The 14,760-nt window shown below is 38.2% G+C and overlaps 1 protein-coding gene across 3 annotated transcripts in view; it reads left to right on the top strand.

Moving 5' to 3' along the window:
* The window catches only part of SEMA6A (semaphorin 6A), a gene marked incomplete at both ends in the record, with an annotated part of 65,727 nt that overhangs the window by 25,291 nt on the left and 25,676 nt on the right, over positions 1-14,760 (top strand). For 2 of the 3 annotated variants that reach the window (XM_080698930.1, XM_080698931.1), the window contains 7 exons: positions 2,204-2,335; positions 4,410-4,565; positions 5,941-6,117; positions 6,527-6,667; positions 6,751-6,831; positions 9,252-9,310; positions 11,854-11,874. In XM_080698930.1, coding sequence (XP_080555056.1) covers positions 2,204-2,335; positions 4,410-4,565; positions 5,941-6,117; positions 6,527-6,667; positions 6,751-6,831; positions 9,252-9,310; positions 11,854-11,874 — 767 coding nt within the window. Of the gene's footprint in view, positions 1-2,203; positions 2,336-4,409; positions 4,566-5,940; positions 6,118-6,526; positions 6,668-6,750; positions 6,832-9,251; positions 9,311-11,853; positions 11,875-12,009; positions 12,061-14,760 lie in introns of all 3 variants that reach the window. The other variant, XM_080698929.1, reaches the window with a different exon arrangement.

Below are 14,760 nucleotides of genomic sequence, written 5' to 3' on the forward strand. Positions count from 1 at the left end.
GTCCCTAAGAAATATCCACTTAGTGTTTCTGAGATGCATATGCAATCTCAGAAGTCATATATGTTCAGTAAAATCAGAGAATGGCAATCCAACATCCCAGTTTAAAAATATACATAATCATTTTCCTCTATACATTATGGTCCTTCTCTGGCTTTGGCTCCTTCTTAATTCATCCACACATGCAGATTTGGTTGTCAGATTATTTTTAATCCCTGAGGGTCTCCCTTTGCCCTAAGAGAAAAAACAGCCCCTGGCATGGCACGCTGTCCCCTTCGTGGTCAGGCTCCCTGCCCTCATCAACTTGTTCCCTTTCACCCTCTCTACACAGGCTCTACCACGGGCCTGCCAGAGCTAGGGCTGAGTCTAGAATGTCCATGTTCTGCAAGTGGGTGGCCCTCTGCTAGGTCTGCCTGCCCAAGTGATGTCTGCCCACTGAAACTTTGTGGATGCTCCACCTCTCAGCTAAGTCACCTCCATGAAACCTTATGCATATCTTTTGTACATACTGCTCCTAACATTGCTTTGGAGTTGTTGTTGTTGTTACATTTGCTTCTGCACTGACCTGTGAGCCAACTGAAGGGAGGATTCCATTATCTATGAAGTACTTACTGCTCTAGACTAAAAATTTCATGAATATATGTTGAAACAAACAGCAGGAGATGGAAAGGAAGGAATGAAGGGAAGATGAAAGGAAGGAAAGGAAGTAGAAAGGAAAGGAGAGAGAATGAAAAAACACTTTACAAATGATTTTACCCTTGAAAAGAACATAAAACCCTATGGTAGCTCTAGGTAATATGAGGTGTGTCATAAAGTCTCTCAAGCAATATTTGTCTGATTTTTCTTGATATATAAGGTAAATATGTAAATTTGTTACAATTAGGAAGGGAAGATGTGAGGAGAATATTACAAGATTAAATAAATAGTTCTGTATTCTGAAATACCAAGGAAAACAGAGATCACTGTGTTATATTCTTAGTTCTGTGAATGATACATACACAAATATACTATAGACTTTAATACTAATCCTGTAAACAATATACACACGTATATACTGCATACTTTAAATTCTTCCTGCTGCCTTTTTTGAAAAAGCTTTTTAATCATCTCCCTATTTCTTGCTTTATTAGTAATACTTCAATAATTGTGTTATGAAATTAAGGATGGCATAAAATTCTCTTAATCACTTACTTATGAAGTGATTTCCATATCCTTTCAGCTTCTGCAAAGTTAAGACTAAATCTTTCTCCCACCCTAGATGATGCTCCCAGACTGCAAAGCACCATGTCTCTTGCCCTGGATGCTACTGCTACGTAATGGCTCACTACCTCAAAGCCTGATTAAAACTCTTGGTCAGCTGGTGCTTACAATTTATTTGGCCAAATTTAAGGAGCAACCATAGTTAAAAAAAAAAAAAACCATGAGTTCAAATTAAACAGTATACCCGGAGGAATAAATTATTCATGCCTTCCCACCATTGATGAAAAGAGAGAGAGAGAGAGAGAGAGAGAGAGAAAGCCTAAGTCCTTCCAAGAGTACCAGGCAAGGATGTAATTATAAGTTCAGACTACTGTCATTATTATTATAATATGGAACTTTATAGAGTATTTACAAAGTGCTAGTGATTTAGAGACTTAAATTGTTTAATTGTAAGCAAATAAATAGAAAATAAAAATTTAAAGAGACAGTAATGAGTACAAAATATGTTTGTCCTCACATACATGCACACACCCAATTTTTCCACTGATGTGTGTGTGTGTGTGTGTGTGTGTGTGTGTGTGTGTGTGTGTGTGTGTGTTCTCAGCCCTTGGCTTGAAGAAGCAAATTCAAACAAGGAATATATGGGTAATGGAAGAACACTTTAAAATTTTTCAGCAACATTAGAGATAAAGAATGTTCTTCAGAGACTTTTATTTTTTTATCTCTAGAAATATTTTATCACCAGTTCAATGATCTTTTCTTTTCAGAGATAATGAAAGATAAAGGGTGTTTTTTTTCTGTGTGAGTTTGTGATAACTAGCCTCTTCTTTAACACTATTGATTCAAATTTGATTGAGAGAAACATTAATATCTCGTGAGTTTGTGGTCTTCAGGGTATGAACTTTAAATTCCAACTGCCTGTAATAGGAAAATGTCTTCAAAGTATGTTTTCCATACTATATGTACAACATTTGGGAAACACTTTGTGTGGAACATCATGTTGCAGCATCCCGGGGTCTGCAGTATGTGCCTACGACATGCTTGACATTGCCAGTGTTTTTACTGGGAGATTCAAGGAACAGAAGTCTCCTGATTCCACCTGGACACCAGTTCCTGATGAACGAGTCCCTAAGCCCAGGTACATGCAAATATGTCTTTGTCTGTTTTAAACTTCTTGAATGAGGGAGCGTGCTCCTTTGACAGTGAACATCCTCTGTCCTGCATACTGTGTCTTCTGTGCTAGCAGTAAATGCAAATGCCAGAAGAAGAGAAAGGCTTTGGAAATCATCTGCCCTCATCCCCTTAGCCAAAATCCAGAGTAAGCTTTAAGTCATACCAAGCATAACTCTGTAGCTTCTATAAATGTGGATTCATGCAACACAATATTAAGGAGATGTGAACCATCTACTACAGCCAGCCCCATTGGTCTATACTTGGGGAACCTGAGACTTAAGAAGGTGAAATGTATTGTACATTTCACATACCTAGAGGAATCATATCTGCTAATCCCTTTTGCTTCCCTCAGTTTTAATCATGTCTCTAAACCCTAATAAAATGTGAAATAGAAATAGTGTTTCCTGAATTTTGTGACCAACATGAATCAGAGCTGAGTCTAGGACTCCAGGCCAAAAGGCAAAAAGAGTCTGGAGTACAGTAGACCATAAGGGTATCTCTGGTGTGCTATGTTCTGGCCTTTTGAGTTCTGATGAAGTGTAGCATCATCTATCCACAAATTATGCCCTAGGCTTGTTCAAATGAAAGCCTATGGCTTAGAAACAACCCAGAATGGTCCTATATAAGCTCCTTCAGATCCTCCCACTAACACAGCTAATTCTAACTAGAATGGGATCTCCAACCACACTCTCCATTATCCAAGTTATATGGAAACATTACCATCAAATTTGTGTGCCTCTGGAAGAAAGCGATGTCTTATATTTTGTTTTCTAAATCACTTTCTCAACACCCCCACACACACTGATACACATACATACACTCAGTACCTATAAGTGCATTTAATTAGACATTATGAACCACCATATTCTGAGAAAGTCTTGTGGACACCCATCTTCATCTTCATGAGCTAGCGTGTTCATACTCTATTGCTCAGGGAGAGCAGATTTGGTGGGAAAAGCACACTCCAGCAACCTCAGGCCGATTCTACAAGTCATTGCCTGAGACCAACTTCTTTTTGATTAAGCAGAGGGGAGCTAAGGCAGTTATGGGTTTGGAGGAGCACTCATGCAATACTCTCTCTTTATTGTGCAAAGGAGATGCATTCACTCTCAATCACCAGCACATGTACTTCAAGTGAGTCCCTACCCACAGCAGTGGGTTTCCCCACAAGCTTCTGCATGTCTGCTGTGTCCCTCTTGCAGACATCAGGATGCTTTCATGGGGCTGGCAGGGTGAGCACCAAAACAAAGGAGATAGGTGGTGGGGAGATAGAATTTGCTGATGTTGTTAGGGCCCAAACTCCTCTCCTGCACCTGAAGGAAAACCAGATATGTGGAAGCTTTAGTGCTTCCCTGATTTGACTTTGCTGGGAAGTTCCTTGACTCTTGAAACCATACAGTCTTTCAGAAGCAACTTTTTTGCTGTCATAGTTCAGTTATGAGAAAACAACATTTCAGAAAAGGATCTTTGGTATAATTGCCTTTTTGTACCTGTCCAAATCACATAAAAATAAAAGCAATGGTTAAAAGCAAAAACAAATATTATCAGTCCCAGATAATCAAAGACACTTCCATTGAGTCTTGTTTGGTACATACCCTGGTGACTTTTTGAACATCTTTCATTTGTACATTTGTGGAAAAGTCAATTTAATTCCTCCCTTGGTGGAGCAAATGCCTCAAGAACCTCCAGCAGGGTTTTTGAATAAATAGAGCCATCCCCGAGATATGTGCAAAGCACATACTTATTTCAAGCGCCATCACTACTTTATTGGGGTTTAATTTGTGTTTTTGAAAGAAAGCCACGCTTCCTCCAAGATGAAGCTGAACTGAACTGGCCAAGTCTCCTTTCTGAAATGCGGAGGCAGCCCAGAGGAATTCTCAGCATATTGTATGTGGTGGCATTCTGCAGTGTTCAACTTCCTCTCTTAGCCTGCGGTACATTCTCCCTCATGCCAGATGCTTAGAGAAGCAGCTCATTCAAAGAATTTGCCACAAGGCATGAAATAAACTCCCTCCTTCCCACACTTTGTTTCATTTTAGGCCAGGTTGCTGTGCAGGCTCATCCTCCTTACAGAAATATACAACCTCCAATGAGTTTCCTGATGACACTTTGAACTTCATTAAGACACACCCCCTCATGGATGAGGCAGTGCCTTCCATCATCAACAGACCATGGTTCCTGAGAACAATGGTCAGGTGGGTGCCAAGTAAACCATTCCTAAATGAATTTCTTTGCTTTTGTTTTGTGCTCATAGAATTTATCAGTGGATCATGCTTTGAAATGCCACAAACATCTTCTGCTATCCTGGGCATTGGTTCAGTTATGAAATGCTGGCAAGTTGGGTGGGTGCCATCCAAATCCCCACAGCCATATTTCTAGCGAGAAGAGTTCCAATATTTTAAGCTAGTTGTATATATGCCAGCAATTAAAGGAACGTATGATATTTTCTTCCGGGTTTGTTCATTAATCTAATCTGTGTAAAACTGGAAAAGTGGTGAAAGAGAACCAAAGAATGGATGTGGATACCTGTTTGGTTGGATTTAATTGCAAAACATGCTACAGATTCTGTCTGAGATGGTCCATGGATTCTTAACTGTCAAGCAGCATGGACTCCACATTTGTAAAACATGCAATCATGGAAGGTTCAACCTGGCCTAAATACATAGAGTATTCATTATCTGAAGTGGTGGCCAACAGAATCTTTGATAACATAAAATATTCTTTCCTGTGCTTATTGAGAGCTTATTTTCAAATAGTATTTCCCAAGTACCATATGATTATGGCAGTCTTCAAACAAAATGTTAATTTACTTTATAAAATTTTTATACCTTATGTTTACTGAAAGATATTAAAGTACTATGATAGCTCTTGACCATAGCATAGGAACCATGGTATATAATTGCAGGAGGGCTCATGGTTTCTGCCGTGTGCTTAGGAGGAATAGGTGTGTGTGAAAGGTTGAAGGACTGGGGGGCTTCAGAGGAAGAGGGTGCCCAGGAGGATTTATTATCTGGACACCCTCTATCTTAGGCTTTATGTGAATCTTGTTTGGCTTGCATATCCTTGTGTATATTCTTACTATGATCCCTACACCTTCTGAACTCTCTTAGCCCCTCTACATAGAATCAGAAAGCTTTTCAATCTAATATTTGGTTGACAAATGCTTGCACCTCAGAGGCGGGGTATGGAGGTTGGTAGCAATTTTTCTTTTTCAATGTTAAAAGAAATGTTTGATTATTTCACTTATTTTTTTAACCCTCTCAGCAGGCATCAGTCTTTCTTTATTGCTCATGAAAAGGATCATTGCTGAATAGTTTCAGATGGTTATGGCTCTCTATTTATTATGGAACTTGGCCTGCACACACACATACCTCTTTCCTCCCCTTTGGAGCCATACTAATGCTCTGCATATGGAAATAAAGAACCAGAACAGCTTGAGAGCATTATATATATGCATATATTTTCTCAAGATTATTACTAGAAAGCTATGTCACAATTGTTTGAAGTAGAAAAGGGGACACTTTTTGATAGACTAACCAAACGGTAAAAAATGTGATCCTATCATTTTAGATACCGTCTGACCAAAATTGCAGTGGACACCGCTGCTGGGCCATATCAGAATCACACTGTGGTTTTCCTGGGCTCAGAAAAAGGAATCATCCTGAAGTTCTTGGCCAGGATAGGAAACAGTGGTTTCCTAAATGACAGCCTTTTCCTGGAGGAGATGAGCGTTTACAACCCAGAAAAGTGAGTGGAATGTGTGGTCCTTTCTTGTAATTAGTTTTTTGTTTAGTTTTTTGTTGTTGTGGTTTTTTATTTATTTATTTTTTTGCTTTATGACCCCCTTTTATTCAGAGAAAATAATGGCAGGCGTGTGTTTTATGTATTGTTAAATGATCTTTTCATGCTATTTAAAAATCCTTTTTAGCACATAAAAAGTATTATTTTTCTTTGCCAGTATAGTGTTTATATAGATGCATGATTGTATCTGATTATATGTATCTGTGTGCATGTGTAACATGGGATCTGTTTCACCTTCAGTTAGATCAGAATAAGAGATGACCCCGTGGACTGGGGAGTGGGCTGTATGGGTGGTGCAGCACAAAGGAAACTGACCCAGAGAATCCATTAATGATATCCTGCCTCACAAAACCAGGTGCAGCTATGATGGAGTGGAAGACAAAAGGATTGTGGGCATGCAGCTGGACAGAGGAAGCAGTTCTCTTTATGTTGCCTTCTCCACCTGTGTGATAAAGGTTCCCCTTGGTCGTTGTGAACGGCATGGGAAATGTAAAAAGTATGTATTTTGCCACATAATAATGAGAAAGTCCTCTGTGGTTTGAAAAGAGTCAGGTAAATCATGGTCATCCTCTTCTGCAGAACCTGTATCGCTTCCAGAGACCCATACTGTGGGTGGGCAAAGGAAGGAGGTTCCTGTGTGCATCTGTCACCCAACAGCAGGTGAGGAGCCCAGGAGTGGGGGAGGGTAAAGCGACCTTTGGTTGTTATACATTCTGCATGTAGGATTCTCCGGGCCCACTCACACTGCCACCACTCTGCCACTGTGCACAGGCCTCAGCTGCCGCTGTTGTCCTTCCTTTTCTCATTGCATAAAATGCCTCATCATATGTGGCAGATTTCCTACTGGATAATCACCCTCAGACCAATTAAAAACACAGAGAAAGGAAAACCATGGGCTTCAAAGTATTCCCTGGAGAGAAGGGCAAGAAAGTGCCTGCGTGATCATCACAGTGTGAGGACAGCAGAGAAGGAGCAATGGGATACCAATTAGATTAGTGAGTGGTTTGTCCAGCCATAGCAGAACCAACTCTTCTAATTGACTGTACCAGGCTGAGAAGAAATTGCAGAGCATTTGTTTAGCCATACATTTATGTTGCAAGCATGGCATACACATCCAATAAAGCTTTCTCCTCTGCTGAAGAACAGTTGACCCTTTTACCTATTAGGCAGTCATTCAATTCTTGGCAGTTCTCCAGTAGGTCAGCTAGATCAAGCTGGTGTACGAAGACTGTGAATTGGGCTTTAAAATTGTTACCTTAGCTTTAAATGCCTAGATGGCATTGGCTAAGAGCTTTCTTTGTATGATTTTTCTTCTGTGGATGTGAAATACAAGATAATGTTTGGGGAAATCGTCAATGCATGTCTTTGATAGGCTACAGCAATTCAAGTAAGGTACCATATGGCTTTCCTTTAACCAAGCCATCCCTTGAGCCTCCCCAGATCCAAAGGGTGAACAGAACCATTTTCACATCACTCTGAGCCTCCTTTCTTATGTTAGAATAGCTAGACAAATAGCTAGAAGGGCATATCCAATGATGGCTACCTGCATAATTTGAGGACAAGTTGTCCCATAAACACAGCAAATGATAACTATAAATTCTGACCTAGAAACTTGACCAATTCAAAGAGTTGACACATTGCATATTATTAGAATATCTTTTCAAGTAGCAATGTTGACATACCATAGAGTGAAGATTATCTTTTCATGGTAATCCTTGGGATCAAAGAGAAAGGATCACTAAACATGAGGGAGATAGCCAAGAAATGACTTATCTTTTTTCTATGTTAAATGTGTAACCAAAGGTAACAATATTTTTATGAACTATTTTTAAATCAACACCAAAGCTCTAAAATAGTTCCTTTAAGGCTTACATACATATTTCAATGCCTGGCATTGCTTAAAGCATGTGAGACTCTGTTGACATACCATAGAGTGAAGATTATCTTTTCATGGTAATCCTTGGGATCAAAAAGAAAGGATCACTAAACATGAGGGAGATAGCCAAGAAATGACTTATCTTTTTTCTATGTTAAATGTATAACCAAAGGTAACAATATTTTTATAAACTATTTTTAAATCAACACCAAAGCTCTAAAATAGTTCCTTTAAGGCTTACATACATATTTCAATGCCTGGCATTGCTTAAAGCATGTGAGACTCTGCTTGGAGACTCGGCTGCAGGGCTTGGTGAATACTGGCTTTCATTACCACTAGAAATCTTTATCCTTTGAAGATGAATTTGATTTTTAATGCAGCAAAAGACATTGTGATGGATTATTAGATCAAGGTGTAGTTTCCAAAACAATTTTCTGAAATGGCTCACAAACTCTGAAAGCAGTAACAAAAATAGGAAATTTCAAATAAACTATGGAAATAAGCACACAATTTTCCCAAAGGACAATATTCTTTGGGGTGATTCCAGTGTGCTTTTTTAAAAAACGAATATAGGTGTTATTAAAACTGATTTTGCTAATGTTATGTAGCTTGTACAGCCCACTATTGACCTAATGGACTTGAAAGAAAAATGTGCATGGGGAAGAGTAAGTAATACTACTGGGGGTGGGACCAGGTCTGGCCGTGAGCTCTCAGAAAAACCCATCATCACTGCTTATCTCCTCACGGGCCCTGCATATCCACCTGCCATCTATATTTTCTGGACAAAGAAATAGAAGAGGTCTGAAAGGGCAAGAGAAGGAGTGAAAGACAAAGTAGAGAGGGAAAGACTTTTAATGTATAGGCCTCTCTATTGCTTGTATTAGCTTAAGCATTTAAACTTTTAAATGCTTAAAAATGCTCAGGGAATCAGTTAAAATGGATATAAATAATCCACAAACTAATTAACTCCTTGAATGAGAGCTGAATTAACTGCTTAAACCATGGACTCTCTTTGGAGACTCTCATAGGACTCATTTCTATAAACTTCAGAGATAAATTTTCAAGCTATTCTGTTTCTTTTTGCACCTGCCACTCAATTTATCAAACTGTATTACTTTCTTTAGTGAACCTTAAGACTCATTTCTGAGTAATGGCTCACATTTTTATTTGTTTCTGTCTTTCCCTGTCCTCTTGTTTTTTAAAGACTGACTTTTGAGCAGGACATAGAGCGTGGCAACACAGATGGCTTGGGAGACTGTCACAGTAAGTAGAGCTTTATATCCATGTTTGTCTTTAAGTAAAGGACAGTGCTTTTATCAACTAGCCTAGTAACATTACCCCACATGTGGAGCTGAGAATAAGTGACACTAAACTCACATAAACAGAAGTCATCTCCCAAAGAGCAAGTCAAAAAAGCGGCGTATGTGAAAGCCAGCATTGTCGATGTGGCTGCTGTCAAGGCTGCACCTCTTTCATAACTCTGATGCTGTGGAATCTGTGGGAGTGATTCACTCTAGAGGCTATTAATTATAGCAAAGCAGTAAGTTATATCAGCATTTCCATTACAAAATGATAGTTTCGTTGTTTTTAAATGTGCTTTTACACTGTAATTTTTACACAAATAATAAAAAGATTGATCATTGTGCTCTAGATTTTAATTGAGTGAGGCTGTTTTATTCTTCTTGAACATATTGACTAACAAAAGTAATTATTTTTTAAAATTGAATTTATGTATATTACTTTTTTTTTTGTGGGTCTGGGGATGGAACCCAGGGGCATTTGACCTCCAAGCTACACCTCCTGCCCTATTTTTTATTCTTTATTTTGAAACCGGGTCTCACTGAGTTGCAGAGGGCCTCACTAAGTAGCTGAGGCTGTCCTCGAACCGTGATCCTCCAGGTCTCAGCCTCCATAATGCTGGGATTACAAGCGTGCGCCACCACGCCCAGCTTGTATATTACCTTTTGTGGAAGAAAAAGTTACATAAATAACCCCAAAACACAAAGTGATTCAAAATAACCTGTTCATAGAAATTGGCCTATCATACTAATCTCAGAGTTAAAATGTTATTAAATGATAATATTTTAATTAGAACTTTTAAAGGATCCTGATAAAAATGTTGTCCCATTGTCCTAAAAATGCTTTATTAATGCTAAATTAAAGAATAATACCATGCTCTTAGAAAATATGTTTATGTTTTTTTAAATGTTAAAGATGCCAAATTTCAAAAACTTGCATTCAAAATGTAGTTTCTATGGAAATTAAACTATCACTTTTGATAATTGATTCAACAATGCAAATCATAGAAATTATTCTAAAGCCTTTTAGTCATGAGTACTAAAATTTCAGACTGAAGTAGCATCTAAGTTTCTATCTTACGTGTTTTTAGAGGTCAGATATAATCAAGTACTGGGTAGTAGGCAGCCTTATCTCCATATTCTTTGTTCTACATATTTTTCATTTACAAATATCGTATATTACAAATATAATCTTATTTATTATGTTTTCACATGAATAATTTACAAATTAAAAAATTACTACAAGAAACAGTATTATCACAAATACCTCTGTCACACACATATGAACTCCTATCTATGTCAAGAAGACAATCTGACATTTGATCATTGCCGGTAGTTGTCTTGTTGCTTTATAGCTTCATGTTGGGAGAAACAAGTTTTGGAGTGTGTGCATGTGTATTCAGAATTACTTAATTAGATCACTGTAGTAAGCCATTTTCATCATATTTTTATGATCTGGTGGTTTGAGCATCTGTAGAAAGATGGGTGTGGCTTTGGATTGAATTAGGAAATATATGAAGAATGTGAAGATGGTTATTACTTTGTCTAAGAAATGTCTACAGTATCAACAGGCTCACCCATATCTGTGTCTTCAGGCAAAAGAAACTAAGGTAGTCTAGCATAGGGGAAATCTTCAGGTCCCACTCCAGGGATTTACTCTTTCTTCCCAGCACAGTCTCAGCAGCCAGCCATGCCTCTAAACTTGCCTTGCATTTTCTAGGGTGTCGCTGCCTAACCCCATTCCTACAGATGCTCTCTGGACAGGAGAGAAGGCTGCTCCGCTGCCTCCCTGCCTTTCCTGAGGCCTCTCCTCTCCCCATTCTCCTGCTGGAGCAGGAACCTCTTCTATCAGACCTACCTATCCACACACGTATTTAGAGAGGACAGTTAATTGGCACACAATGACTCTAACAGGACTCTAAGAAGAAATGAGGAAATGATAAAGAGCCGGTGTTAGAACCTGTAATAACAGGTGGAGTGAACCAGTGACCGGGCCCAGACACACAAACACACCTACATATGTTGCCTAATAAGTGCATGGGCTTGGTTGTTTATTTTGATTTCCAAACCAAAACACCTGTTGGTTACAGAACATCATGATCCTGAACAGGGCCTTCCAGCATGAGCATGAGAATGAAAAGAGAAAGAGAATACAAAGAAAAGTTCTTTCTTTGGATGTGTGGTCTGTTACCTATTTCATTCACATGCATGGCTTAAATTCTCAGAATCACATATAATTGCAGTGATCATTTCCTCTGCTAACTCTTGGTTTTACCTCTGCCTCTTGGCAGTGATTTTGAGGAAACTCACATGAAGGAAGAGACATGGAGGTGGAAAGTTGGACAGAGTAGAGAGCATCTTAGGTTATAGGCAGGAATTTAGAAACATTTACTCCGAATTGGGGATCTTATGTTGGCATAGTTCTGATCAGCTCATCCCCACTTATGTAAGTCACACCGAGCAGAGTGGGGAACACTAAGTAACCTCCTCCTCCCTTTTGTCTTTCAGATTCCTTCGTGGCACTGAATGGTAAGAAAGATATTACTGTCATAATTTAATATCAGTAGAAATCTAGCTGAGAAATCCTATTTCACTAATCCTCTCGAGCATTTTCAAACCTTGGGTTTCTTTTTAATTAATTTTTATCCCCATTATATTTTATAGACATTTCAACTCCTCTACCAGATCATGAAATGTCTTACAGCAGAGTATATGGTCAGTTTATTGATATATTTTTTTAATTATTAAAATCACTCATCCTGTGGTAGTTTATAATTTTCATTCCTAAACATCATGAATTAGATTCTCTATTACTTCAGGACCCCAATTCACTAAAATTATTTATAGATTTTACTATGCTTCAAAAATCACTCTGCTTATATGAGACCACTTATGTGGGAGACTGAGTCCTAAATATTTAATCAATACAACATGAAATATGCCAACTTTTGGGAATTTGGTGAATATTTTAGTTAGTTCTTGAGGGAAAAGAAACTACTTTAGGACATATGTATATCCAAGATAAAAGAACAGTGCTTATAGCTGATGTAGATTGGAGCTCCTCAGCTGATACAAAGCCCCACCCCACCCAGTACTAACTCTCAGGACAGTGCCTTTTGCAGGGACAATCTCCGGAGCTCAGACACTGGGTTCTTATTAGGTAAAACTTGCTAATATAGCATGAAATTGGCCATCAAAATTTAATCTCACAAAGAACATGAATATTTAAACATTTTCAGTGAGATTTCTTCAGAATGTTTACTAAGAAGAGTGATGCAGTGGAAATGATGTGCAAATAGGATTCGCCCCATTGTTCTCAGTCCAAATCACGGCAGCACTAAAATAAGCAAAGCTACTAAATCCATAATCAGAATATTCTGAACTTTATGAAAAAAATTGAGATATAGTTGCTCCCTTATGTTTCCCAAAGTACCACCAAATACTTAGTAAGGTGAACAATCCATATGTTTTTTAAATGCAATATGAAAAAAAATCTATGTGGTGGCAACTTTAAGCTCTGACATTTTAATGTGGACTCAAGTTCAGCCATTGATAATTTGTATGTTTAAGATATGCAGCTAAGTAATAGCTATGGGACAGAATTTAAGTATGAGGGGAGGTAAAAAGTAAGGGAAAAAGAAGAGAGGGGGAAGGAGAAGCAAAGAAAGCAAGCTGAGGGGAGTCGGGGTCCATGGAGATAGTTCAGGGGATGCAGGTGTGCTCAGTGGCTCCATGATGACTCTCACTCCCTTGTGTCTGATTAACATAAATAAAAAGTCTCCTCAGAGGTTTAAAGAGCGTCTTATAAACTGGAGCTGCGTGGTATGGAAAATGGCACCTGTCCCGTTCTGCCCCAACTGTGCCTCACTGGGTCAGTGAGGTGGGCAGGGTAGATGCGCCCTTACATTCGCCAACTTCCACATTCTCTGGTCCACAATTCAGACCAAAGTATTGAACACCAAGGACTGGAAGAAAATTACTCTGGAAGCACAGCACCTAGCTTAGCCTTGGCCTTCAGAAAGAACCCACTTAGCATCTGATCTTTTCCAATATCATAATTTGCAATCATTTTCTATAATTGAATAGTCTTTATCAGATATTAAGAAATTCAGACCTGGAAACTAATTGAACCAGCAACCTCCCCAGCACTCATCAGTTGTACTAAGAACAATTTTAACTCCCAGGTAATTTCTCATTTAGATAAAATAATTAAGCCATGGGATGCTCTTCAAGAACAAAAACCACTCCCCAAGATATAGATGTCTCTCTGATGTCCTTTTCAAAGGAAAGATACTTATTAATTCTTCCATATTAACACTTTAAAAGACAATGTTCAATTGTCCTCAGCTCTCGATCCATGCTTTTTGTAATGAAACTAAAGAGGACTTGCAAGTTTCCTTCCATCCAACAGACTGTCCATTTTAGGCAGACTCTACTCAGTGCAAATATTTAGGTGATGATTGACTATCAAAATAAGTGATGGTCCAGACAGTACTTACAAAATATAAGTATGCCTCCTCCACTGCGTACTCCATTAAGATGTATGACTGCAATGCACCAATAAAAATTTTAAGGATATAAGAGACTCTTAAAACATATAAACTATTACAAGAGATACCTATTTTGAAGTCAGTAAACCTAGAGGAAATTAAAATTCTGTATTTGTAGCATCAAAGGACCAGATTGCTACTTTTATGAACAAAAAAATATAGATATAGACAATCCCAAAGTCCTAGCTGCACCTGCACTGCTATTAGCAGTATCCTTTCCTATCCTGCACTCTGTGGCTAAGTGTAGACCATAGAGCAAACCACAAACCCAGAACTGCCCATCTCAGGAAAAGGGACCATTTCAATACAACACGTTGTTGGCAAAAGCTCCATGCAGTAGTTACACATGCAAGAACCCCATTTAGTGAATTGGGCCCTGATTGCTTTCTTTCTCTCTTCTTTTCTGTATTGATTTAGTGTCTCTTTTTATGTCTAATTGGCTTCCAAAGGGTCTTTAACCTCTAGAATCACAAGGACTTGTAAATATAGAGAAACAATGGGATGCACTGAAGTTACCTTTCTTAATATATCTATTTGTTCGTATTTTTGAAGAATTATATAGCATAAATTTTATTCACTAAATTTAACCTTTCTTATTAGACTAACAAGACAAAATTACACATTGTAAATCTATTGATATACAACATAATATCTACATATGATTGCCTATTTTGTAGCAATGTTTTGGTTACAAAATCTCTTTGGCCATTTATAAAAATGCTATAGCCTCTAAATGAAATTATAAGAAGGAATGTAAGTGGTTTCCTTCTAATAATTTTTAAGCTTGGAGAAGTAACAATAATACACATTTTGACTTCAAACTAAGCACTACTGCTTAGTGTCACTTTTATGTAATGGTTCTGAA

Source organism: Muscardinus avellanarius, assembly GCF_963383645.1.
Source record: "Muscardinus avellanarius genome assembly, chromosome: 7".
Lineage (NCBI taxonomy): Eukaryota > Metazoa > Chordata > Mammalia > Rodentia > Gliridae > Muscardinus > Muscardinus avellanarius.